The sequence below is a fragment of the Crocuta crocuta genome, unplaced genomic scaffold (genome assembly GCF_008692635.1).
Source record: "Crocuta crocuta isolate KB4526 unplaced genomic scaffold, BGI_CrCroc_1.0 scaffold344, whole genome shotgun sequence".
In the NCBI taxonomy this organism is placed as follows: domain Eukaryota; kingdom Metazoa; phylum Chordata; class Mammalia; order Carnivora; family Hyaenidae; genus Crocuta; species Crocuta crocuta.
In genome coordinates this window covers 1,360,499-1,385,116 of record NW_027533081.1, presented here as the reverse complement: position 1 = coordinate 1,385,116, position 24,618 = coordinate 1,360,499, and the positions used below count along the sequence as shown (strand labels likewise).

The following is a 24,618-nucleotide window of genomic DNA, read 5'->3' as shown; positions in this document are numbered from 1 at the left end:
TTGGGCTGGCCAGATTTTTCCATAGAGGAACGTTCCAATCTGCCTGGAGGCTCAGGTCCTGGGAGTTCAGTGAAGGAAGAGAGGCTAGGAGTCTGTCCTCCCCATCTAAGTACAGAACCCTGACTTTACCAAAAGACCATCTGTTTGACCTTCTCATCAATAAATCACCCATCTACTGCTGGGGTGAGGGAGGGGCAGGGTTGCCTGAGCACACCAAGTGTTGATGATGAGATCTGGGTGTGTCAGCTACTTCTCCCCCTGACTTTTAATATGAGAAATTTCAGTTCTGTAGAAAAGGTGCATGAGTAGTACAGTGAATGCTCATATTGCCTTTACCTGCATTCACCAACCCATAGATGTTTGCTACAGCTGTTTTCTCTACACATTTTTTTCTGAACCCTTTGAGAGTGTATTAGTGACATTATGACATTTTACCTCTAAATGCATCATCTGTCTTCTAAGAATGAGAACGATCACATAACCACGATGCACTTTTCACATGCAAGAAACTTTACAATATTATTATCTTACATACAGTTCATATTGAAGTTTTTCCATTGTCCCCGCAAATACCTTTTACAGTTTTTTTTTCTTTAAATTCAGGATTTATTCAAAGGTTACATGTTGTATTTCTTTGCTTTACCTTTTAATCATAAAGCGTCTCCAGCCTTTTAAAAAAATATTATTATTGATCTTAACATGGCACTGACCTATTTGAAGGGTACAAACCAGTTGTTTTATAGAATGTCCTTCAGTATGGCCTTAGACATCTGTTTTCTCATGATTAGATTCAGGTGAGACTTTTTTTTAAGTAAGTCATAAAGTGTCCCATTAGAGTACGTGAGGTCAGTTTGTCCTATTATTGGTGATGTTATTAAGTTTGATCACTTGATTAAGGTAATGTCTTCCAAATTTCACTACAGTAAATGTTTTCCCCTTTTGTAATGAAAAGTCATCTATGAATAAGTAATGAGCAATCTGCAGAGTGGTATTCTAAGTGTTGTCCAACAATCATACACTCAGTTGTTTTAGCTTATGCCAATGATTCTTGCCTGCATCAGGTGATTTTGTAATTCTACCATATGCACTTCACTTAATAAATTATATTGTTTTATAAAGATCTTTCCTGTTTCCTGGCACTACAAAATGTTCCAGGTTCTTCTTGTAGATTTCCTGTCCCAGACCTAGACTCCAGCATTTCTCTAAAGAGCCCTGTTCTTTCAGTGAGGAATGGTGTTTAGAAACCAAGAGCTGAGTGTTAGCTGTGCTCATAGTTATTTGGGCATTATAGCACTTCTTTCAGTGGATGAAGCTAGGAAACCTTTTGTTAATAATAAGCTCATACTTACTGACCCTTCCAATTCTAATCTATACTAAAGTTCTTCCTTTCCTCCTCCCATCTCATATTTTTTATTTCCTTTTTCCCAGGGTGAGAACCTTGGTTCCCAACACCCTTTCTATGTGTATCCATTTGGCCAGTCCTAAAATACTTGTAGTTTTGGAATTACTTCTCCTGTACCACTACCAAGCACACACTTACTAAGTAAATTCCAGGATTTCTTTCTCTATAGTTCTTTATGTTACTAGACTGTTTCCCACTGATGGAGTATAGTCAGTTCTCAAGTCAAAAGTCAATAGTATTCATTCCTTTTTTTCCTTCTGGGTAATTATGTTAACATTTCATCCTGTTTATATTCAGTTTTAGGACTTTGCCTCCTCATCTTGTTGATTTAATTAATTTTTTATTTTTTTTGTATTGAGATATAATTCATGTACCATAAAAATCACCTCTTTAAAGTATACAATTTCATGTTTCTTAGTATATTCACAAGGTTGTGTAATTAATTTATTTTTAGAATATGTAAAATATAAACAAGATTCAGAAGTTATAACTATATATTTAAAAGTTCTCAACAGGGGCACCTGGCTGGCTCAGTCGGTAGAGCATGTGACTCTTGATCTTGGGATTATGAGTTCAAACTCCATGTTGGGCATAGAGCCTATAAAAATAAATACATACATATATACACTCATACATTTAAAAAAAATTCTCTTTCCTTTTCCCTTTGCCTTGCTGTTCCCACTCACGTCCTAGAAATAAGTATAGTTATTAAATTAGTTTATGGCTTATCTTTCTTGAGTTTGCTTTTGCTTTGTTTTACAAAAATAAGCATATATATGTATATTTATTTCCTCTTCTTTATTTTTCTTTGCCTTTCTTACATAAATATCTTACTATGTATACTCTCAATGGTGGTTTATTTCTTTTTAAATATTTTTTATTTTTTTAACTTAGTTTATCTTTTAATCCTTTAAATTTATTTATTGTTTAATTTACATCCAAGTTGGTTAAGATATGTTGCAGTGATTTCAGGAGTAGATTCCTTAATGTCCCTTACCCATTTAGCCCATCCCCTTTCCCCCATCCCCTCCAGCAACCCTCTGTTTGTTCTCTATATTAAGTCTTTTATGTTTTGTCCCCCTTCCTGTTTTTATATTATTTTGCTTCTCTTCCCTTATGTTCATCTGTTTTGTATCTTAAATACCTCATATGAGTGAAGCCATATATTTGTCTTTCTCTGAAAGACAGAGGGGGGAGGGGCAGAGAGAGAGGGCAACAGAGGGTCCGAAGCAAGCTCCTCACTGACGGGAAACAGCCCTATGTGAGGCTTGAGCTCATGAACTGTGAGATCAAGACCTGAGCCAAAGTTGGATGCTTAATCAACTACACCACCCAGGTGCCCCTCTTTTTTAATTTAACAAAATACCCATAAAGTCATATATTAATTCATAAAGATCTTTTTCATTCTTTTTTCACAGTTTTACCACATGCCTTCTTAGAGACATACCATACTTTGTTTAACCTCCTATATATGGGCCTTCAGGTTGTTCTTGTTAGTCTATGATTAAATAAATATAATTCCGCAATAAATAACCTTGTACATACGTCCTCCCCCCTTTCAAATTGTAGAAGGTATATCTTCACTGTAAATTCTTAAATATAGGATTGTTGGGTCACAGGGTCAATGTGTATGTACTTTTGCTAAATATTGCCAGATTCCTTACTTTTTGTTCTTTTGAAAACATTTTTTTAAATTGAAGTGTAGTTGACATATGATATTATAGATGCCTTACTTTTCTACTTGCCTCTCTGTTGGCCTAGGATTTAGCTTTCTGGGCTCAAATAAGTTGAGTGATTTGCTTCTAAAAACAAAAAAACAGTTTTGAGACTGACAAATGCTAATAAACAGGATAGGATCCTTTGACAACAGGCATAAACTGAGATCATCACCAGGCAAATTACAAGGTATGGTCACCTTCTTAAGCTAATTATTACTTCTTTTTTCCAGTTTTTACAGCTTTGCCATCTTCTTTCCTTTTCTGTTTGTCCTTATGACTATGCCTTTTTAAAAATTCCATTACTGTTTTAATAAGTTTCAGGGGAGACTAGAGGTGAATGAATATGTTCATATAGTTGGATATCTCTAGAAGCTTCAAAAATGTTATTAACCTGAGATTTTTATATCCAGATGAACTGATCATGCATGAGACTGGAATAAAGGCATTTTCAGATATGGAAAGATTCAGAAAAGTTGCCCTGCCCTTTCTTAGGAAGATATGTCTTGTAAAAGGAAGGGGTAAAGTAGAAAAAAGGTGGCCTGGGGGTCAGGAAAGAGGATCTAGTACAGGAGGACAGCAGACAGACCCCCAGGATCATAGCCATGCCCCAGCCCATAGAGCAGCCCATTCAGACTGGTGATAGACAGTAGGGGGTGGGGGAGGGGCTTCCCCAGGAACAGTGGAACCAGGAGATTCTGATGTGACGTTTTGAGTGTTTAATTTTTTATTGCTAGTCTTTGTTATTTGCTATAGCAACTGGAAAGGATAGCAGTCGATACGCCAGGAACTAAGCAGATTTAAAAATTAATGCAAACAGGGCTCCTGGGTGGCTTAGTCAATTACGTGTCTCCTCTTGGTTTTGGCTCAGGTCATGATCTCACAGTTGTGAGATCGAGTCCCAGGTGTGGCTCCATGTTGAGTGTGGAGCCTGCTTAAGATTCCCTCTCTCTCACTCCCTCTGACCCTCCCCTGCTTGCACATGCACTGCACTCTCTCTCAAAAATAAAATAAGAAAAGAAAAGAAAATAGCAAATAACTCCAGGACAAAAAGAAAGTGTAGAAAAATGAAATAACCTAGTATGCTTTTTGGCTCACAGGTGAAGAATACTTCCATTATTCCACTAACTTTAATTATGAAATTGATTTTACTCTGTTGGAGAGGTGGCTAAGAGTGTATATGAGCTAAACCTTTACCTGTCCTAACATTAAGTCAATGGACAACATTCAAAATTGATAAAACTGGAAATAGCTGGGTATACCTATTATTTAGAAATATAGACCTAATAATATCAGAAGAAATGAGTGAAAGAGAGATGTCTTTAGGAAATGGGATTAGGAGCAGGGGACTGGGAAGAGGGGAGCTATATCTTGTGATAGACAGACATAAGAATTAAGATCTTGGGTGAGGATTCCTACCAGGTCTTTCTGCTTCTGCCATCTCTATGCTGGCAGTTGAGACCCGCAGCCACATCTTGAGTGTGTCATAGGTCTGTCTAATGGCTTCAGCTTCTGTCATCAGCCTTAATGGAAGGTAAGACATTTTTTTCTTTGAACTTGTGCCTGAGACATTTGTGGACCCTTGAAATGGGGGAGGCAGATTTTGAACTTGGAACTGACAGGGCTCTATTTTTGCAGTTATTCTCTGTGTTGAGTTATATATTACCCACATAGATACAAAATGAGAAAACCTAAGTCCTCATTTGGCATTTCAAAAATTAAAAAAAAAATTTTTTTAATATTTAATTTTTGAGAGAGACAGAGTGCATGTGTGGGAGGGGCAGAGAAAGAGGGAGACACAGAATCCAAAGCAGGCTCCGGGCTCTGAGCTGTCAGCACAGAGCTGGACATGGGGCTCAAACCCACAGATAGCAAAATCGTTACCTGAGCCATAGTCAGGTGCTTAACAAACTGAGCCACCCAGGCGCCCCTCATTTGGTATTTCAAAAGCATAGGTCTTAGAACCTTAATAGAATGGAGACAAAGATGTCAGTCCTGGGGCTTGCCCGACTAGCAAACCTTTAGCCTTGGGAAGATTAAGCTCTGTGATCCTGACTGGGAGGGGGAAAAAAATCAATGTAAAGGATATACGACATAATGGTAATACCATTCAAAATTTTATATTTTCAGGCGCTCTGATAATTAGAAATCTGCTTTTTTTTTTAACTTTTGGAAATGTTTTATTTATTTTTGAGAGAGAGATAGTGACAGCATGAGCAGGGGAGGGTCAGAGAGGGACGGAGACACAGAATCTGAAGACAGGCTCCAGGCTCTGAGCTAGCTGTCAGCACAGAACCCGATGCAGGGCTCAAACCCACAAACCGTGAGATCATGACCTGAGCTGAAGTCGGATGCTTAACTGACTGAGCCACCCAGGTGCCCCTAGAAATCTGCTTTTGGTAAGCAAGTGTTACTTGACCTACTTATATCTGATTTTTTACCATGATTCTAATCCTGTTTTGGTATAAAGAAGGAAAATGACATGCCTTGGAATGTCTGCTTGGACACTAAAGAGGCTCCAGTCTGTCCAACCCTTTATTTGGAGAAGTTACAATCTCATCAGGACCCTAATACCACATTTGGACAAGTAATGTGTTCCTAGAAACATAATTAGAATCACTCACATTTTGTCCTCTATTTACAAACAACAAACGGGTGGAAGCAAGCATTGTCATTGCTTGCCCTGACTCAGTTTCCCTGTTGGACTCGAGGCTCTCCTGTGGCCCCCTGAGCTGTCTCTGTGAGGCTTGTGCTTGGAAAGCAGAAAACTTAGAATGCCCAGTGGAGCAAGAGGGGGCTGACCTGAGCCCCCTGGGGCACACAGGACTGCGCTGCTTGAGAAGATGGGCAGAGACAGGCTTCTGGTGGTTGGTGGCTGGGCTGTGAGGTGGGAGGAGGCTCAGGTCCTGTGGACATGGAGGAAGAAGAGGGCTCACATCTCCCCTCAACTTTCTACTTCTGCTGTGAAGCAAGTCTCATAACACTTCTGAGCCTCCTTTCTCATCTGTAAGATATTTCCCTTGGCTTTTTTAGTACCAGGTCAACCATGTTGGCTCCTTGCTTTATGTCTCCTTCCATGCACTCCCATTCCATCTTTGGCAGCTGGAGCCATTCTGAAGTCTTGGTGAGGACGCCTGAAGAGAGCAGAGCACAGATGGCAGCTTGTGGTGCAGAGAGTACCCTTTTCAAGATGGCAGGCCAGGCTGGGTACTGGGGGCTTGGGTGCACACTCAAGACTCTTCCATTCCCAGTCACAGGGCACAAGTATACCCACAGCCAGTTGCTGGATGGAAGAGAAGGCAGGTAGAGGGTGTGACCTCTCAATAAATGGGGACAGGATCATCTGCTGTTTTGCCCACTGGTGGATTCCCCATGCCTAGGAGAGTTCCTGGCACACTGAGATGGAAGAAAAGAAGGAGGGAGAGGGAAAGTTGGTTTGGGTTGTCTGCATCCTGAAACCACTTCTTGGGGCCTGACTGCAATTATATTGGCTCACACCCACCAACTGGCCCCAAGGAGAAACGCTGTCTGTGGGTTGCAGAAGGAAATCTGTGTTGTCAGAGGTCATCCTAAGGGGTCTATAAGGATGTTACTCCAATGAGTTCTGTCTCCTCCCCAGCCACATCCATTTCCCGCTTCTCTTAGCCCCCAGGACATTGGGAAGTCCCTTGTCTGTGCTGGTGGGTTCCCATGGTGGCACTGAACGAGTGAGTGATGAGGGCATGGGTGTGGGTGATTGGCTGTGAAGAGAAATAATAGAAAAGAGAAGGTCTCAGAATTCCCACCTGAGCAGGAGAAGCCTGCTCAGCGCTAAGTGGCTTCCCCCATCACCACTTGGGTTTCTGGGGACTTTCCTGCGCATTTTGCCTGTTGGCCCACACCCCCTCCACAGTCAGTCAGCATCCAGGCTCCAGCAGCACACACTGTTACCCTTTCTTTCTCTCCCCGCCCTGTGCCCCAGATTCATGTGACTCTCTGTGAGCACTTTGGCCTCTCCTGTACTGGGTGCTGCTGTGCTTGGCCTGGGGCAGAGGCCAAGACACAAAGTGGAATCACAGGTCTTGCTCGTTGGAGCAGACAGAGGGAGACTTGCGATTCAGGTGTAGGGAAACATGCACTCGCCACACCCACACTTGTCCTCAAGCTTGTCCCAGATGTGTCCACTTTGGCCTTTGCCCAGGCTGTGCTCTCTGCTGGGAAGCCCTTCTGTTCCCCTCAGTCCTTATCTCCAGTCCGCCATCCCCCAGAAGCCCAGTGTGGTTCTCCCCACTTGTGTGCCTGCGTCTCAGGGAGTGATTTGTAATCTGATGGCTCCTGATCCCCATCACATGCCCATCACATGAGGAAGGGAAACACTCCTCATACTGAATGAGTGGGGAAGGAACCAGAGCTGCTAGGGCTCGTGACTTACCCAGGGTCTCAGAAGGAAGTGAGGAGGAGCACACACACAGACTTGTACAGGTGGTTCTGTGCAGCTTTTTGTAGGGTAATGAAAAACTACAAACAACCTGAGCTTCAAACCAGAGTGTATTATGATAATTAAATCCATTCACAGAATACTGTACAGCCATTAAAGGTGATGTTCTTAAGCACATTTCAGAATATGGAAAGCTATTTATAGTCTTAAGCTTACAAAGCAAATCATAAGATAGAGTGATGTGATCCCAATATTTTTAGGGATTTATGTAGAAAGAAAAGACTGGAAGGGCAGCAGACAGTTATGTAACAGTTTATGTATTTTGGCTTCTCAGACTTCTGCATTTCTTAATTATTTCACATGGATTGTTATTTTCTGATGAGAAAAAATACAGTTTGTTTGTGAAAACAACGTCAGGGTCTGTGGAATGAGCAAAACCAGATAGCTGGAGAAGCTTCAGTCAAATGGGGCACCATGGAGTCAGGGAAGGTGGGTTTGTGGGAGGCCACCAGCCACGCCACACCCACGTCTCCTACATCCTTTGCCTCAGGCCATCTGGAAGCAGAGCAGGCCTCATTCTGCATGCAGCCGTGCAGACCCAAGTTTGACGCTGTCTGTCCTGACTTTGTACCAGGTGTCCTCACCGTGCACCAAGATGCCCCCATGCAGGCAGGGTGGGGAGGAAGTTGGCCCAGGTCAGATGTTGCCTCTGGCTCTCTCCCATTCTGTGCCTCGGGTACATTGCCTCCTGTCTCTGCATCACCCCGCACCTTGACGAGGGGGGAGAGTGGTGCTCTCTGGGTTGGAGGACCACCCCCCACCCCACTGTTAGAGACTGTGGAAGCACATTCACCGATAATGTGAATTGCTATTAGACCATGGTCCATAAAACTAGAATTCTTCCTGATCCCCAGCTTCCTCTTCACACTTCCAGCTGCGCTTGAGGCCAGCTGCACACCAGGGCCTGTGCCAGGCGGCCAGGAGCCAGGCAGGAATATGGAAGGTCCTGGCCTTGAGGCTGTGAGAGGCACCAACAAACAGGTGCACAGACGTCTATGAAATCTATGAAACCTTGCGACTCAGACCCAGTGCAAGTAGTGCAAAGGAGGGTGTCACACAGTGGCTCCCCCTGCATACTAATGAGAGGCTCCCAGGCCGTTGGGGTGGAAGGGGTAGCCTGGGCTCTGGAGAGCCCCCGCATGGAACTGGAGCTACTGAGGTATTTTCAGGAGGATCACTGACCCTGTGCAGTGCTAGCAGTAGCCTGTTAGAAAATGGAAGAAAGGAGAGATTTCATTTCATAATAGTAATAACAAAATGAAGCATAGTTTCAGTAAGAAGTGTATGTGACCCATTGGGCCTGAGCAGCAAGGTTTCATAGGTTTTTAAATGAACAAGTGAATAACTGGAATATGTGCTGCCTTTCCCCCCTACCCCCCAACCTGGTTTTCCCAGCCCTGAGTAGGCTGACTACGCCGGGCTTTAACTTGGCCCTGGCCACAGAGAGCCACTTGCAGCTGTGTGCCCCACTGCTACGTGAGCAGTGCTTACAGCTCGTTTCTCTTCTTACTTTCAGAAGTGACCGGGGAGTCGCGTCCTTACCATGGGAAGGAGGCTATGGATCCGCGGCCGGGCCGGGCCCGAGGCAGCGACCCCAAGCACTTCCACGCGGTGAACGTGGCACAGCCTGTGCGCTTCAGCAGTAAGTTGCAGACCTGCCCTGTCTGGGACCTCAGCCTTACTGCCCTGTACGGCCCCTTGCGGCCCCTGGCTGTCCTAGGGCCACTCGGCTGGATGAGGGGTGTGCCTCCTAAAATGGCCCTTCAGGGTGGTCAGGGGGCATCAACCTCCTTTGATGACTGAGGCCATACAGTGACCCAGCCCCTGAGTGGTGAAGCCATGACGCAAACCCAGGCTCTGGAACTAGGCTGCTTGTTTCCACAAGCCAGTAGCCCTTTGGTAGATGGAGAAACAGGCTCTAAGAGATGAGGTCCAGCTGATGGGGTAGGAAGGCTCTACCTCTGTTGTTAAAGCATTTTGGAAAGGACTAGTTATTTAATGAACTCCCTATAACATTAAGATTTTAAAGGAGCATTATAAGATTAAAGAAGGTTGAAAGAAAAACCACACCGAAAACCCCCCTCCTAAACAGGTGTAAAGACATGTGTAGGTATGACACGCCAGGACAGGAGGAACTCACATGTGATGTGTCCACTGTGGTTGGCCGTGTTAATACTCAGCGCACAGACACTCCGTGCTGGGGAGCCCCTCAGAGCCCAGCCCCCGTGCAGTGTCTTGGTTCTGTCTGACAGGAACTGAATGAGCTGGGGGCGGGGTTCAGCTATCCCATAAGCCATGATATTGTACCCGGCCTTGATCCATAATAGCTGTGAACTGCAGGAATTCTCGTGGTTGAAGGGGCGTTGAGAAAGCTTGGCAAGTGAAGAAACCAAGGCTCTGAGAGGTCAGCCCATCCAAGGTCACACAACCAACGGGGGCAGTGCCAGGACTCAGCCCTGTGGAACCCTGACTCTATCTCATGCTCGCCCTTTTCATTGCTTACTTGTTTTCTTTTGAAAAGGTAATACTTCTATTGAGATAATAATTCCACAAATTTCAAGTGATTAAAAAAAGATGAGCCAGTAAAAACTAATGTTCCCTCCATCCATTGCCTCCAGCCACTGGCTTCTCTCCCTAGAGCGTTTCCTCCGGATGCATCCCAAGGTGGTGGGTGAGGAGCCCAGGATAGGGGCCTGCCTTACTGCTTGCCAGACGAGGTGCTTGACCTGTGCACAGCTCGGTGTCGCCACATTGAGGTGTTCCCACCTCTAGCCTGAGAGCGAGGCAGAACCCACTTGGAGGGAGTGTGGCAGGTGGGACACGTCACATGTCAGGGCTTAGGAACACTGGTGATCCTGTTGCCCCTCAAGCCCACACCACACAGGAGGCACATGCTGCGCCCACTGTACACCTTCCAGGCAGAGATGATCTCAGGGTTGGCTCCTAGTCTACACTGAAGGGCCCTCCTGCGCACTCCTCGGTATGTGAGCAGGCCCTCCCCAGCGGGCAGGTGGCACTGTCCCCTGCCATGCAGCAGTGCTGTGGCAGGCCTCCCTGGCTACAGGCCAGAGCCGCCATTTCCTCTCATGTAATCTCTGTACCTTTGTTAATAAGTTACACATACATGCTCTAAATAATAAAAACAGGAGCATCTATCTGTCGCACGTCTTACTAGCTCCACAGGATGTAGGTGCATTAAAAAGTTGCATTTTGTTAACAACTGGCTTTTTTTGTGTATATGTTTTTTTTTAAGTTTATTTATTTATTTAGAGACAAAGAGAGACGCAGAGAGAGACAGGGAGGGCCTGAGAGAGAGGGAGAGAGAGGGTCCCAAGCAGGCTCTGTATTGTCAACGCAAAGCCTGATGCGAGGATTGAATCTCACGAGCCACAGACCATGACCTGAGCGAAAATCAAGAGTTGAACACTTAACCAGCTGAGCCACCCAGGTGCCCCAACAACTGTCTTTGTTACAGATTATTACTCTTCATCAGTGTGCACTTATGAGGGGGGTACTCCAGCATTTGGAGGTCATAGGTCTTATCCAAGGCCAGCCATACAGGGAGTCTTCCTCGCCTGGGGGGTGGGTCATCTGGGCTGGCCTGCCTCAGGGAGATGCTGGCTCTGACTGACTACTCCGCTTCTGCCTGCTGTAGGACCACCTGGGCCTCTTTTTCTCACCTGTAGGAGGCAGGGGCTGGTCCCGTTACCCCAGTGGCACTCCTGGCTCTGATCCCCTGAACTTGTGTTTTAGGGGAGTGCTGGCAGGTACTCACGTGAAGAGGACAGGAAAGCTGAGGAGTGGGCTCGGGAAGCAGTGCCCCTGCTGGCAGAGTAGCCAGAGAGCCAAGTGTTGGGTCAGTGAGGGTGGTGTGGGCCCGAAGCCTTTCTGCTGCCTCGCACCAGGCCTTTCAGTGAGCTGGCCTGGAGAGACCTGCCGTCTCATCAACCAGACTTCATCTCTGAGAATGAAATCCACTTTACCAAAATGCATTCAGCGGCCAGTCCTTACTGCCAAGGAAATCAAGGGCCTTACAGAAATGAGATGAGCCCCTGAATATGCTTGTGCCTCAGGCTGCATCTGGGTCTTAGAGAAACTTGCATTTCACAGCATGTGTAGTCTTATGGGCAGAGCTTGTCTCTTGAGCCTCAGTTTCTCTGTTTTTTTTTTTCTGGGGTGATTTCTGACTTTTGCTCAGATGCAGCATGTCTAATGGCATTTCGGAGTGAGGATCCTAATTTAGGGGACAACTCCCCTCCCGCCCTTCATGTTTCCTAGGGAAGTGCCCGACAGGATGGCACCACTATGAAGGCACGGCCAGCTGCTACCGGGTCTACCTGAGTGGAGAGAACTACTGGGATGCTGCGCAGACCTGCCAGCGCGTGAACGGCTCCCTCGCCACCTTCTCCACCGACCAGGAGCTGCGCTTCGTCCTGGCCCAGGAATGGGACCAGCCAGAGCGGAGCTTCGCTTGGCAGGACCAGCACAAGTAAGTCCTAAGCTGGGGACCCAGGGCCAAAAGTCAGGCCGTTGCCCAGCAAGCAGGATGCCCACCAAGGACATGGTTTCTGGCCACCTATAACACTGCTCAGGCTTTTCTGGCAGCTGGCATTTTTGGAGAAGAGCACCCCTGCCCACTGGAAACAGATAGAGATCCAGGGGTTAGAGTGGCCATCAGGGGAATGCTGGGAGCTCTCAGAGGTGCGGGGATGGGCTGCCACATTATGTCACCTCGGGCCAGCTCCTTTCATTGGCTCCCATCTGTGGGTTCAGCTGCAGCTGTGTCGGGAGGAGCTCTTTGATGGACTTCATGAGCCTGGCCTGAGGGGCACACAAGTGGGCAGGGATCTTGGAAGGATCCAAGAAAGCACTGCCAGGCCCTGTGCTCAGTGCTTTCCATGGTGCCCTTGTTCGGTCTTCCCAGAAACCACAGGAGGCCAGTGGGTAAGAAGACAGGCCCAGGGGGGTGCACACAGGACTGCAGGTTCACTTTAGCTGGGGCGTGCCTGGGTTCCAGCCCAGGCTGTCTAGCACCAGAACCTGGCTCTTGTCCCTGAGGCTCTGTGACATTGCATAAAGTGTGGAAATTGTAGCCAACTGGCAGCATTTCCCAGGCCCAGAGTTTAGGGGGTTTGTTGGAGGGCAGATGTATGCCAAGGGCTGTGGTGTTCTTCCCCTGGAGTTGGCATCATACTGCCCCTTCCACGCTGCTGGGGGATCAGGGAACGGATTATAGGTGTGGCCAGATGGCCAGTGCTCCCTCCCAGGGATGCCACAGAGCACAATGACCATAGCAAGTAGAGAGCGAACCTTCATTTCAACACCTTGACTGGGTTTGGCCTCCACTGTTCTGCACTGTGACAAATCATGAGACCACTTACCATTTTCCTTCTACAGTTACAAAACGAGAAAAATAACTTCTAGATCACAGGGTGATTGTGAGTCCATGGAGAAGTGAGAGGGCTCCACCCACTGGGTAGAGAAGCTCCCCATCTCCCCAGGGCGGCGTGTGCGTGGCAGTAGGCTGAAGGGACAAGAGTGGCCTCAAGCCAGGCCTCCCATGGTGGCATTGGGCCTGCTGATAGGCATCCCCAGGACTGGGGCTGGAAGGCTGCGGTGAGAGGCACACACTCAGCAGGTGGTTGTGGCAGTCGGCCAGGTGCATGTGCACAGCCCCCTCGGTGCTGTGACGTGCATGCTCGGGAGCACACCACAGGTCTGGGACGAGCTGGCTCTGAGCAGAGACCAAGTGGGAGACCGTGAGCACGGTTGTACCCAATGCTGCAGTGCAGACTCATAAGGGCTTGTGTTTTATTCAGATGTAATTCATACTATAAAATTCGCCCCTTTAGAATGTACCATTCTGTGGTTTTAGTATATTCACAGAGTTGTATTCATAAGGCTGTATATACACCACGAATAAGATTGGTCTTGCTCAGAATGTGAAAACTTTATTGGATCAGCCAATAAGAATAGTCTTGGCAGGAGTTACCCAAGATACAGCTTTTTCTGACCTATGAAATTATTGTTTAGAATTTTAGTTCATTATATTGTAATTAAGCTTCAAAACTTGAAAAAATCATTAATGCTTTAGAAGTTTGGTGGTTTTTTTAAGCTATTTTGAGAGAGAACAAGAATGAGTGTGGGGTGGAAAGAGAGGGGGGCCAGAGGAACTGAAGCAGACTCTGCGATGACAGCAGAGAGCCTGATGCGGGCTCGAACTCACAAACCGTGAGATCATGACCTGAGCCGAAGTCAGATGCTTAACCAACTGAGCCATGCAGGTGCCCCAGAAGCTTGGTATTTTAAAGGTCAATATAACTGTAAGATGCCCACACTCACACACCGTCCGTGGCTGTGTCCCCGCTGTCCTGAGGTCCCCTGCCTTTCTGCCCTCTGCCTTTCTGCCCTCCTGCAGGTTGTGGGTTGGCTACCAGTATGTCATCACCAGCCGGAACCGCTCCTTAGAAGGCCGCTGGGAGGTAGCGTTCAAGGGTAAGTCTTTCTGGTCTTTCAGAAGAGTTGTTGGGTTTGAATTGGGGTGGGCGCATCATCCTGACTAGAGGGTATTGTTGGGGGCTCCCCATTCTCTCCCCAGCAGTGCCTGGCCTGTACAAGTGCCTGGTGCAGGGCTCATGGAGAGGAGCGGGCCCTGGATTGCAGGGAACACTGTGGTGTTGCGCAGGTACCCCAAGACCCTTCAGGGGGCTGGAGCCTTCTCCAGATTTCTAGACTGTCCATTTTCTCTTTAAGTTAAGGTCTGTAATTGGGATATAAGAATGAATGTACAGAGTGGATAGCTGACGTGGGCCAGAGGGAGGGATAAGCCTATAAGATAGAGACATCCAGAAGTAGAATCCAAACTGGAAGGAAAGCTGTCAGGGAGATGGAATTAAAATAGAGAGAGAGAGAGTGTGTGTGTGTGTATGTGTGTGTGTTGCTTTAAGAATTTTATGCTGAGCTGCTTGAAAACACCAACATAATGTCAAGGGAAGCATGTCTGCTATGGGCAACTGAGCCCTACCCCCTGCCTGTCCCTCCCCTCCTGCCCTATTGCCCTGGCACTGGCACGTTTCTCCCAGGCCCTGGCTATGGCCTCTTCACAGACTACACACATCTCACACTGTCCACCTCACTGTGGAGTCTCAAGGGGCTTTGAACTCAGAGCCTACCTGTTTCACAGCATGAGTGGCCATGTGGCAGGTGACTGGCTGTGTCTACATAGAATGATTGGTGAAGGCACAGACAGGGTCAGTGTTCAAAAGCCCCAGGCAGCTGGGGAGTAGCAGTTGCCCAGAGAGAAGCAGGGTCCCTCGGGACAGGGGTGCTGAGCCTGGTAGCTGGTAATGGGCAGGGAGCAGAGATGGTAAGTGCAGAGGCCCCAGCAGAGGGGCCTCACCTACCAGCCTTTTCTCCTACTAGGGAAGTCACCCCATTCTTGTATCCTCCAAAATAGCCTACTGTAAGCATGTCCCACATTTGCATTCCCAGAGTTTGTGAGTGTAATGTTTAGATCTCCCACCAGAGTAGTTGACAGGCCAGAGAGTCACCATGTGCCTTGCAGTGGATAAATCTAGTAGCTCCTCATTGCCCTAATCATAGCCGTTGGAGATGAATCCTAGGTGAAGGCCCACTTCCCTGGCCCCAGCAGAGGGCACTGGCTTTCAGGACAGTATAGACACTCCTGGACACCGCTATCTTCTTGACATTAGTGGTTAAAAAGTGGAGACATGAGTCTGCATAGCATGATAGCATGTTCTGAGCTGGAGGCCATGGGACCCTCATCTCATCCCTGGCATGAGAATGACAGAGGCCCTAAGTAGGCCCTTGTGGCCACGCTTGTCTCCATGTCTTCACTGGGGCATTTAGAGAGCAAGCCTGAAATTTAGAAAAAACAAGTGTCTTTACGTTGGCAGCAGTGGCTCAGTGTGCGAGGGACCCGAGGCAAGAGTGAGGTGCCCACATGGACAGTGCTGTGGCTCCGATGTCCAGCAGCTCTGCATGGGTGCAACATGTTATTGGCCACTTGTGCCTGCTGTAAGTGGACCCAGCAGGTCTGTTCTGGATTTAAGTAGTAGCCACACAATGAATATGTGGCTAAAAAAAGATTTCTCTACTATAAGATAGCTGGCCCAGATACTTGATGCTGCTCAACATCATTTGTTCTGGGTTCAAAGAAGTTAAAAAAAGAAAAAAAAACATAAATCCAAATGTAGTACATGAATTCTTTTTTTTTTTAATTTACATCCAAGTTACTTAACGTATAGTATAATAATGATTTTAGGAATTGAATTTAGTGGTTCATCACTTACATATACCAACCAGTGTTCATCCCAGCAAGTGTCCTCCTCAATGCCCCTCACCCCTTTAGCTCTTCCCCCAACCCAACACCTGCCAGCAACCCTCAGTTTGTTCTCTGTATTTAAGGATCTCTTGTGGGTGGCGCCTGGGTGGCTCAGTTGGTTAATGTCCAACTTTGGCTCAGGTCATGATCTCACCACGTGTGAGTTTGAGCCCCACTTTGGGCTCTGTGCTGACAGCTCAGAGCCTGGAACCTGCTTCAGATTCTGTGTCTCCCTCTCTCTCTGCATCATCCCCGCCTACACTCTGCCTCTCTCAAAAATAAACAAACATTAAAAAAATAATTTTTAAAAAGAGTCTCTTGTGGTTTGTCTCCCTCCCTGTTTTTATATTATTTTTGCCTCCCTTCCTTTATGTTCATCTGTTTTCTATCTTAAATTCCACATATGATTGAAGTCATATGAGATTTGTCTTTCTCTGACTAATTTCATGTATCATAATATTTAGCATAATAGTTCTATCCATGTTGTTGCAAATGCCAAGATTTCATTCTTTTTGATCGCTGAGTAATATTCCATTGTATATATGTACCTCATCTTTATCCATTCATCCATCGGTAGACATTTGGGCTCTTTCCACACTTTGGCTATTGTTGATAGTACTGCTATAAACATTGGGGTGCATGTGCCCCTTCGATACAGCACTCCTGTATCCTTTGGATAAATACCTAGTAGTGCAATTGCCGGGTTGTAGGGTAGTTCTATTTTTAATTTTTTGAGGAACCTCCATACTGTTTTCCAGAGTGGCTGCACCAGTTCAGTGTACCACAATGAATTCTGATGCATCCCAGATGGTGAAGGGAGTTATACAAACTTTGGTGGACAGTTAGGGAAGCTGAGTCTGGATTTGTAGTGGAGATTAAGTCACAGGTGTTCAGAGGTATGACCATTGTGTTGTGCTGTGGACAAACTTGGAGGGTGAGCTGCCGTGATCCAGGACAGAGCTTCAGAGGGGTTCATTGTACTCTTCCCTCTGCTTTTGTGTCTGTTTGGAAGTGTCCATACCAAAAGCATCTTAAAAGGTTTGGGCTAAGAAACTGTACTTTGAGGAGAACGCGCAAAACACACCCCTGGCAAACAAGACAGTGGCAGAGCCCCCACTTCTGCTTGTGAAAGGAGTTGTTTGCCAGATGCCACCTGCTTCCAAACTGGGGATCCAGCGGGGCCTGAGCAGTTGGCCCAGAGATGGTTCATCACAATGGCAGCGGGAAGTAGATTTAAGTCTTTTGTCATCAATGGCAGACTTACTCCCAAGAAAAGACTGTGCCTAAGAATATAAGCAGATGGTGGTAGGAAGTTACCATGGGAAGACATTTGAAAATACTTCAGGGGCACCTGGGTGGCTCAGTTGGTTAAGTATCCGACTCTTTTTCTTTTTGTGATATTGATTTCCTTTTTTTGTTTGCTTATATATTTATTGAGAGAGAGAGAGAGAGAGAGAAAGCAGGGGGGATGGGCAGAGAGAAAGGGAGACCGAATCCCAAGCAGGCTATGCACCATCAGCATGGAGCCCATCTTGGGGCTTGAATTCATGAGCTGTGAGATCATGACCCGAGCTGAAATCAAGTGTCGGGCGTTTAACTGACTGAGCCACCCAGGCGCCCCAAACATCTGATTCTTGATTTCGGCTCAGGTCATTATCTCACGATAGAGCCTTGTGTTGGGCTCTGTGCTGATAGCTTGGAGCCTGCTTGGGATTCCCACCACCACCACCACCACCCCTCCACTGCTTGCGTGTGTGCTCACACTCTTTGTCTCAAAATAAATAAAAAAATTTTTTAAAACATTCACTTCATTTACATATCGTCCAACGTTTTCTTTGTTTTAAAAGTGTGCGTTGTGTATTGGCATAGTGGTACTCTCAGAGTATTATCCATATACACACACTTTTTGCCCATGTATGCAGCCATCCCACTCCCCAGGTGCATTTTTAAAAATGTTTAATGTTTATTTTTGAGAGAGAGACACACACAGAGCACAAACAGGGAGAGAGAGAGGGAGACACAGAATCTGAAGCAGGCTCCAGGCTCTGAGCTGTCAGCACTGAGCCTGACATGGGGCTTGAACTCACAAATCACAAAATCATGACCTGAGCTGAAGTTGGATCCTTAACCAACTAAGCCACCCAGGTACCCCTCCCAGGTGCATTTTAAATTTGGAGCTCTGCTTGTGAGAGGGGCCTCTTCCCACAGCGTCTCCCCCAGGAGGGAGGCTCTGCATCTGACTTCTGTCTCCACAGAAGTCAGAGCTCCACACCAGGGTTCTGAGATCCTGACACTTAAGGCAGCACCCAGGCCCTGGGGTGCCCTGCATGGAGGCTGAGAGCTGCCCCCTGCCAGAGAACATGGGGTACCATTTTTAAAACATTGGTGACCAAAATTTGAAAACAAATCTGTGTTGTTTGAAGGGAATCATCCCCATTTTCTCATAAGCCACTCCACAAGGCCCCAGTGCCATTGCTGCTAGCAGTATCATTTCAGTTTCTGGTTATTTATATGTGATATTTATTTTAAAATATAAAAATGGAAGCATACTGTGGGTTTGATGTGCCCATGTTGTGTGACTTGCTTACTTAAGACATCCTCAGTGTGGTATCTTGACCTCATTATCCCCCGTCTCAGCATGTACAACTTTAGGGACTCACTCCTGTCACAGACCGGGTCCTTGAGTCCTTCTAGCAAAGCAGTGACCCTGTGAGTGGCGTCCGATGCCCAATGCAAGCTGTGTCACCCCTCCCCTCTGTTCTCTGCTCCCATGTTACTGCTCTGAGGCCTTCATCTCCAAGTTCCAGCTTTCTTTTTTCCTATAGCAGCTGTGACCTTCCGACTTAATGTATACTTTACTCATTAAGTTTGTTAGTCATCTGTTTCCAGCCTTTATACCCCCACACTGATATGAGCTCTGCAAGACAAGGATCTCTCCCTTTGGCTGTTGCCCAGTGTACCCTGATTGTCTGTTTATGGGGTGGGCCCTGTGGGTGTTTGTTAAATCAGTGGAGGATATGATTACGAGGCTGTGTTAGATGTCGTGGGCTCCCCAAACAGAGTACCATGAATTTCTGGCTTAACACAAGTTTACTTTGCCACAGTTCTGGAAGTGGAAGTTCAAAATAAAGGTGTCAGCAGGGCCACCCTCCCTCTACAGGCTCCAGGAGAGTCCCTCCTTGCTTCTTTGCCAGCATGTACTGGTTCTCAGCGTTCCTTGGCTTATGGCAGCCACACTCCGGGCTCTGCTCCATCTGCCATGGCCATTTCCCACGTGTGCCTCTGTGTCTTCTCCCTTATTGTAAAGACACTGGTCCTTGGATTTAGGATCCACCCCAAATTCCTGATGATTTCATCTCAAGAGCCAAATAAGGTCACATTCTGAGGTCCCAGATAGCCATGAATTTGGGGGAGGTGTTCCTCAACCCACTGCAGATGCTAATTGAAGACCACACTGAGTGTTTTGGAGATGAGCCACATTTAGTTCCTGGCAGAGAAAGGATGGAGCATTTTTTAAAAATGGAGTATGAGAGCCATAGAGAGGGTAAATAAAATGAAGGCTTGAAAGGAACTAAAGTTTGGCTAAGAGGAAATGGTCTTTTTAGTCACTGGTTTCAAGAAACTGCAGCCCCCCATGATCTTGGGGTAAACCAGGCTTCTGACCACAGAGTGAGGAGGCCAGGCGGTCCCATGGTCACCAGCGGATGAGAGGAGCTCCCTCCATTCAGCCCTCCCTGTGCCCTTCATCTGGTGGCTTGGGGGGCCTGAGTCACCCTCACCCCACCCCATCCTCCACTCTCAACTTGGCTCTGGCAGGTTCCAGGCAGCAGGGGGAAGTATAGGAGGTGGGGACCAGGTCCCAGGACTTTACCCTCAGAGGTGATTGGTGGCCTTGGTGAGAGCTTTGCAGTCATGCACTGAAATTGTGCTCTGGGCTGGCAAATAGACTCAGGACTAAAGACTTGTTTTTTGTTTTTTTTATAAAGGATGAGATGAACCTGTTCCATTTCAGCCCATGAGACCAGAAGCCAAATAGTGAAGAAAACAGTTTATTTTTTATTTAAAAAGTTTTTTAAACATTTATTTATTTATTTTTTGAGAGGCAGAGAGAGACAGAACACAAGCAGTGGAGGGGCAGAGAGAGAATGGGACACAGAATGTGAAGCAGGCTCCAGCCTGAGCTCTCAGCACAGAGCCCGACGTGGGGCTCAGTCTCACAAACTGTGAGATCATGACCTGAGCCGAAGTCAGACTTAACTGACTGAGCCACCCAGGCGCCCCAGGAAAGCAGTGTTTAGGAATGGAGGCAACTTCCCAAGTGAAGGGCATCTGAAGGAGAAGAGGGCACAGAAGTGGTACAGGAGGCCTTGTTGGGGAGTAGGGGGCCTGGAGGAAAGACAGCAGTGCTCAAGGCAACACCCACTCTTAGCAATGGAGGCAGGCTCTCGAAGTGGTGTGGAAAGACCCCCCAAAGAGCCTGCCCCCCCCCGCCCTCTGTCTGTGGCCCTCCTGTGAGTCTGACCACTGGGGTCCCAGAATCCCCTAGCAGGGGTGTCAGCTGAGGATGGGGCTTCTGTGCCACCATGCTTCCCAAAAGTCCATCTTCCCACCCTTGTCAGCGAGCTGGGGGACTGTGCTCCCAGTGTCCATGGGATGAAGCCCTGCCTTCAGACTGGCTGGATCTTCAAAACCAACCTCCACGCTTAGTTTTGGGAGCAAGTAGAATTGAAAAGGCATGCGTGGGAATGCCTCATTTCTGCTAAAGGGCAAACTGCACTGCCATCTTAGTAAAATGAGGTGATCTCCAGTGACCCACGTCCGGGTTAGCCTCAAGGAATCTCTTGGTGGTCCAGTGTCAGAGGGCTCTCTGAGCTAGAGAATGGGCTCTAGGGCTGGCTCTGCTGTGCCCCAGGTGTGGCCAGAGTTGCATTTCCTGGAGCATTGCAGAAGAGAGGCTTAGGGGTTCATGGCCCCCTCTGCCAACACCCCCACACTCCCACCCTGGGCTGCCAGGGCAGCCTGGTTTCTGATTGCCCGATCCCTAGCTTGGAAGGCAGGAGTTCGGTGAGTTACGGTCTCCCTGGAGCTGGGAGGGTGTCCCAGGGAGCCAGTGCTTTCCATTTCACATGGCCAGCTGCCGCCCCTGTTGGGCATTAGAACCACAATTCTGCCTGAACTGGGTGTTCCTGGCCTGTGTCATAAGTGCCTTTTCGAGTCCTCCTCCTTTTACTAGTTGATACCCTGTTATAAGAGAGGACTTTCCCCTCCTTCCTGTTTATTTGTCCGTCTGAACTTCTGCTTTTTAATCCACCATGTCTTGGCCCATTACTCTACTCTTCACGTTGCCCAGAGCTGTGTTCATAGGATCTAGGGGAGGTCATGAACGAATGCCCTGACCATAGTGCAGCTAGCACGTGGTGGCCCACGAACCCTTTGATCTATGGTCCAGTTGGGGGGGCATTGGTCCCCACACGTATCACATGTGATTGGCATGTAGGCTGACATTATGTTATTTCTTCCACAGGCTCCTCAGAGGTGTTCCTACCCCCAGACCCCATCTTCGCTTCGGCCATGTCAGAAAGTGACAACGTGTTCTGTGCCCAACTCCAGTGCTTCCATTTCCCTACCCTCCGCCACCAAGACCTGCACAGCTGGCATGCAGAGAATTGCTACGAGAAGTCTTCATTTCTCTGTAAAAGAAGTAAGCCACCTCATCCGGTACTCCTAGTGAGCTGTGAGGAAGTGTTTCTCATGAATATGTGGCTGTCTGATCTCTGGACCTTGGCGTCGACCTTGAGTAGACTTCGACATCATGGTGCACTGAGGCAGACCCCTGTGTCTCAGTGGGGCGGCAGGAGCTCCTTGCCTGGCTCACACCCCACTCTGAAGGGGCACAAGTGCCGTGGAGGGAGGGCAGGAATTTGGGCAGCGGTTGATATCCGTGAACCCTCCTTTCTCTTTCCCAGGGTAGAGGTGATAATTCCTGCCCTCCACACCTCATTGTTGTTAGGAGATTACATGAGAATGATGACAGAGGACATGCTACGTCTTGTGGTGTTGGGAGAGGGGTGTTGGAGTCTCTGACTGCCTTGGTCACCTACCCATACTCTCCTTAGGCCTTTCCAAGACTTCTCACTTCACAACTGGGCCACTCCCCACCTCAGCCTGTGGTGTTTCCCTGTCCCTCTTCCCAATCACTCACCCACATTCCATATCAAGGTCTCCTCCAGCTTCAGGGATTTGCAATGTGTTGTGCATGCCGAGGGCAAGGCTCCCCGCCAGTCCCCTCTGCAGTGGGTGGAGGGCTGAATCGAATCCAGAGGCAGCATGTGAGGCAGGCTGGGTTGCAGCCAGTGACCTCAGCACCATTAATATGGACCATCATCCCCTTCCCTGCCAATTCGTATAGGTCAGGGCATCATAGATTTCTGAGCCTGTTTCTGGACCTCCATTCTGACCCTTGGCTGTTTGTCAGTCCCGTGTTGATACCATGCTGTCTTTACAGGAGCTTTGGGATATATCCTCCTAGGTGGTGGTGGGCTTCTCTGTCTTGCTTTTTGCCCCTTATGTTGTCAATTCTTGACCTTTTTTTCTTCTGCATCAATTTTAGGATCCACTTTCTGAGCTCCATTATTAGAATTCTTACGTGGTTGTATTCTCCTAGATTTTCTATTTAGACATTTTTATGTCCTCTTTCAAATCTTTGACTTTTTATTTCTTTACCTTTTGTCCCCTGCTGTTACTTGCTAAGGTTTTTAGTGTAGTGTTGATGAGAAGTGCTGATGGTGAGCGTTCTTATCCTCCCAACCTAAAAGGGAAAGCTTTTAGTGTTTCATTGTTAAGTGGTACTTTCCGTAAGATTGCCAAAATACCTTTTCAAGGTTAAGGAAGTACCCTTCTATTCCTAGTTTGCCGGGAATTTCTACATTCCTAAAATGTAAATGTGTTTTCTGCATTTATTAGGATTACGTGGCTTTTCTTCTTTGTTGATTTATTTTGCTGTTTAGTTTATATTACATGATTTAATTTGTCATTTACTTTTTTACATTGGTAGATCCTCTGATGTTAAACCGTCTCAGAGTTTTTGTGTATCTGTTGCTGGTTTTGCGTGGCTGATAATTATTTAGGATTTTTGAAACTCCTTTAAGAAGTGAGCTTGGCCTGTTATAGTCCTTTTCTGCGCTCTCCTTGACTAGTTTCTATATCACATTTATATTCAATTTATGAAATGAATTCGGAAGCATTCTTTTTTACCAGTCTCTAAGTCAGTCTGCACAAGTTGGGAATGATCATGTCCTTGAGTATTTGGCAGGCCATAGTCTTTAAGACATCTGGGCCTGGGAGGTGGGTGATTTTGTCATTTGGTATTTAGATACACAGTTGATGGTCCTTGAACAATACGGTTTTAAATCCACTATACGTAGATTTATTTCAGTAAATATAGTAACACTATTGTAAATGCATTTTCTTTTCTTTATGATTTTCTTAATAACATTATCTTTTCTCCAGTTTATTGTAAGAATATAGTATTTAGTACATATAACATACAAAATAGGTATTAGTTGATTGTGTCATCACTGGGACTTTGGGTCGACAGTAGACTATTAGTACTTTCTTTTTGGGGGAATCAACAGTTGTACATGGATTTTCAACTATGCAGAGGTCAGCGTCCCTAACCCCTGCATTGTTCAAGGGTCCACTGTAATTTCAGACTTAGGAAAAAGTTGTGAGAATGCTATGAAGAACTTTCTCTCATATACCCCCTGTATAGAGTCACCAATTACTTGTATTTTGCCACATTTGCTTATCATTTTTTCTCTGCATATTTCTTCTGAACCATTTGAGAGTAAATTGAAGATATTGTGCCCTCGAGGCCTAAATAATTACTGTGTTTCATAAGAACCAGGACACGCTCTTATATAACTGCAGCACAGTTATCAAAATCGGGACGTTTAACATGAGTATGGTGCTACAGTAATCTGTAATTTGTTATGACCGTTTTGTCAATTGTTTCAATAATATGCTTTAGAGCTACTTTTTTTCCTGGTCCAGGATCCAGTCCAGAATCATGCACTGCATTTAGTTGTAGTATTTCTTTAATTTCCTTTTTGTCTTTCAGTTTGAATAATTTGTTTTGTTTTATTTTTCTGTTTTGGGTTTTCCTTTTTTCTTTTCTTCTATTCTTTTTTCTTTTTTTTTTTTTTTTTGAGAGAGAGAGAGTGCATGCATGCATCAGTGGTAAAAAGAGGGGCATAGGGAAGGGGAGAGAGAATCTTAAGTGAGCTCCATGCTCAGTGAGGAGCCCAATGTGGGGCTTGATCTCACGACCATGATATTGTGACCTAAGCCTAAATCAAGTCAGATGCTTAACTGACTGAGCCACCCAGGCGCCCCTGTTTGAGTAATTCTGTTAACATGTTTTACTGGTTCTTTCCTTGGCTGTGTCAAGTCTGCCTATAAGCCCACTGATGGCATTTTTCACCTGTTTGGGGTTTTTTAATGTTTTATTTTTGAGAGAGAGAGAGCAGAGAAGGGGTAGAGAGAGAGGGAGACACAGAATCCAAAGCAGGCTTCAGGCTCTGAGCTGTCAGCACAGAGCCGGATGCGGGGCTTAAAACCACGAACCATGAGATCATGACCTGAGCCAAAGTCGGACACTTAACTGACTGAGCCAACCAGG

The 24,618-nt window shown here is 46.6% G+C and overlaps 1 protein-coding gene across 1 annotated transcript in view; it reads left to right on the top strand.

Annotated features, from left to right (window-relative positions):
- The window catches only part of DGCR2 (DiGeorge syndrome critical region gene 2), a 104,277-nt gene that overhangs the window by 53,379 nt on the left and 26,280 nt on the right, over positions 1–24,618 (top strand). Inside the window, exons 4-7 of the mRNA XM_077745924.1 lie at positions 9,111–9,238; positions 11,866–12,083; positions 14,013–14,089; positions 21,463–21,639. Of these exons, the coding sequence (XP_077602050.1) occupies positions 9,111–9,238; positions 11,866–12,083; positions 14,013–14,089; positions 21,463–21,639 (600 nt within the window). The remainder of the gene's footprint in view (positions 1–9,110; positions 9,239–11,865; positions 12,084–14,012; positions 14,090–21,462; positions 21,640–24,618) is intronic.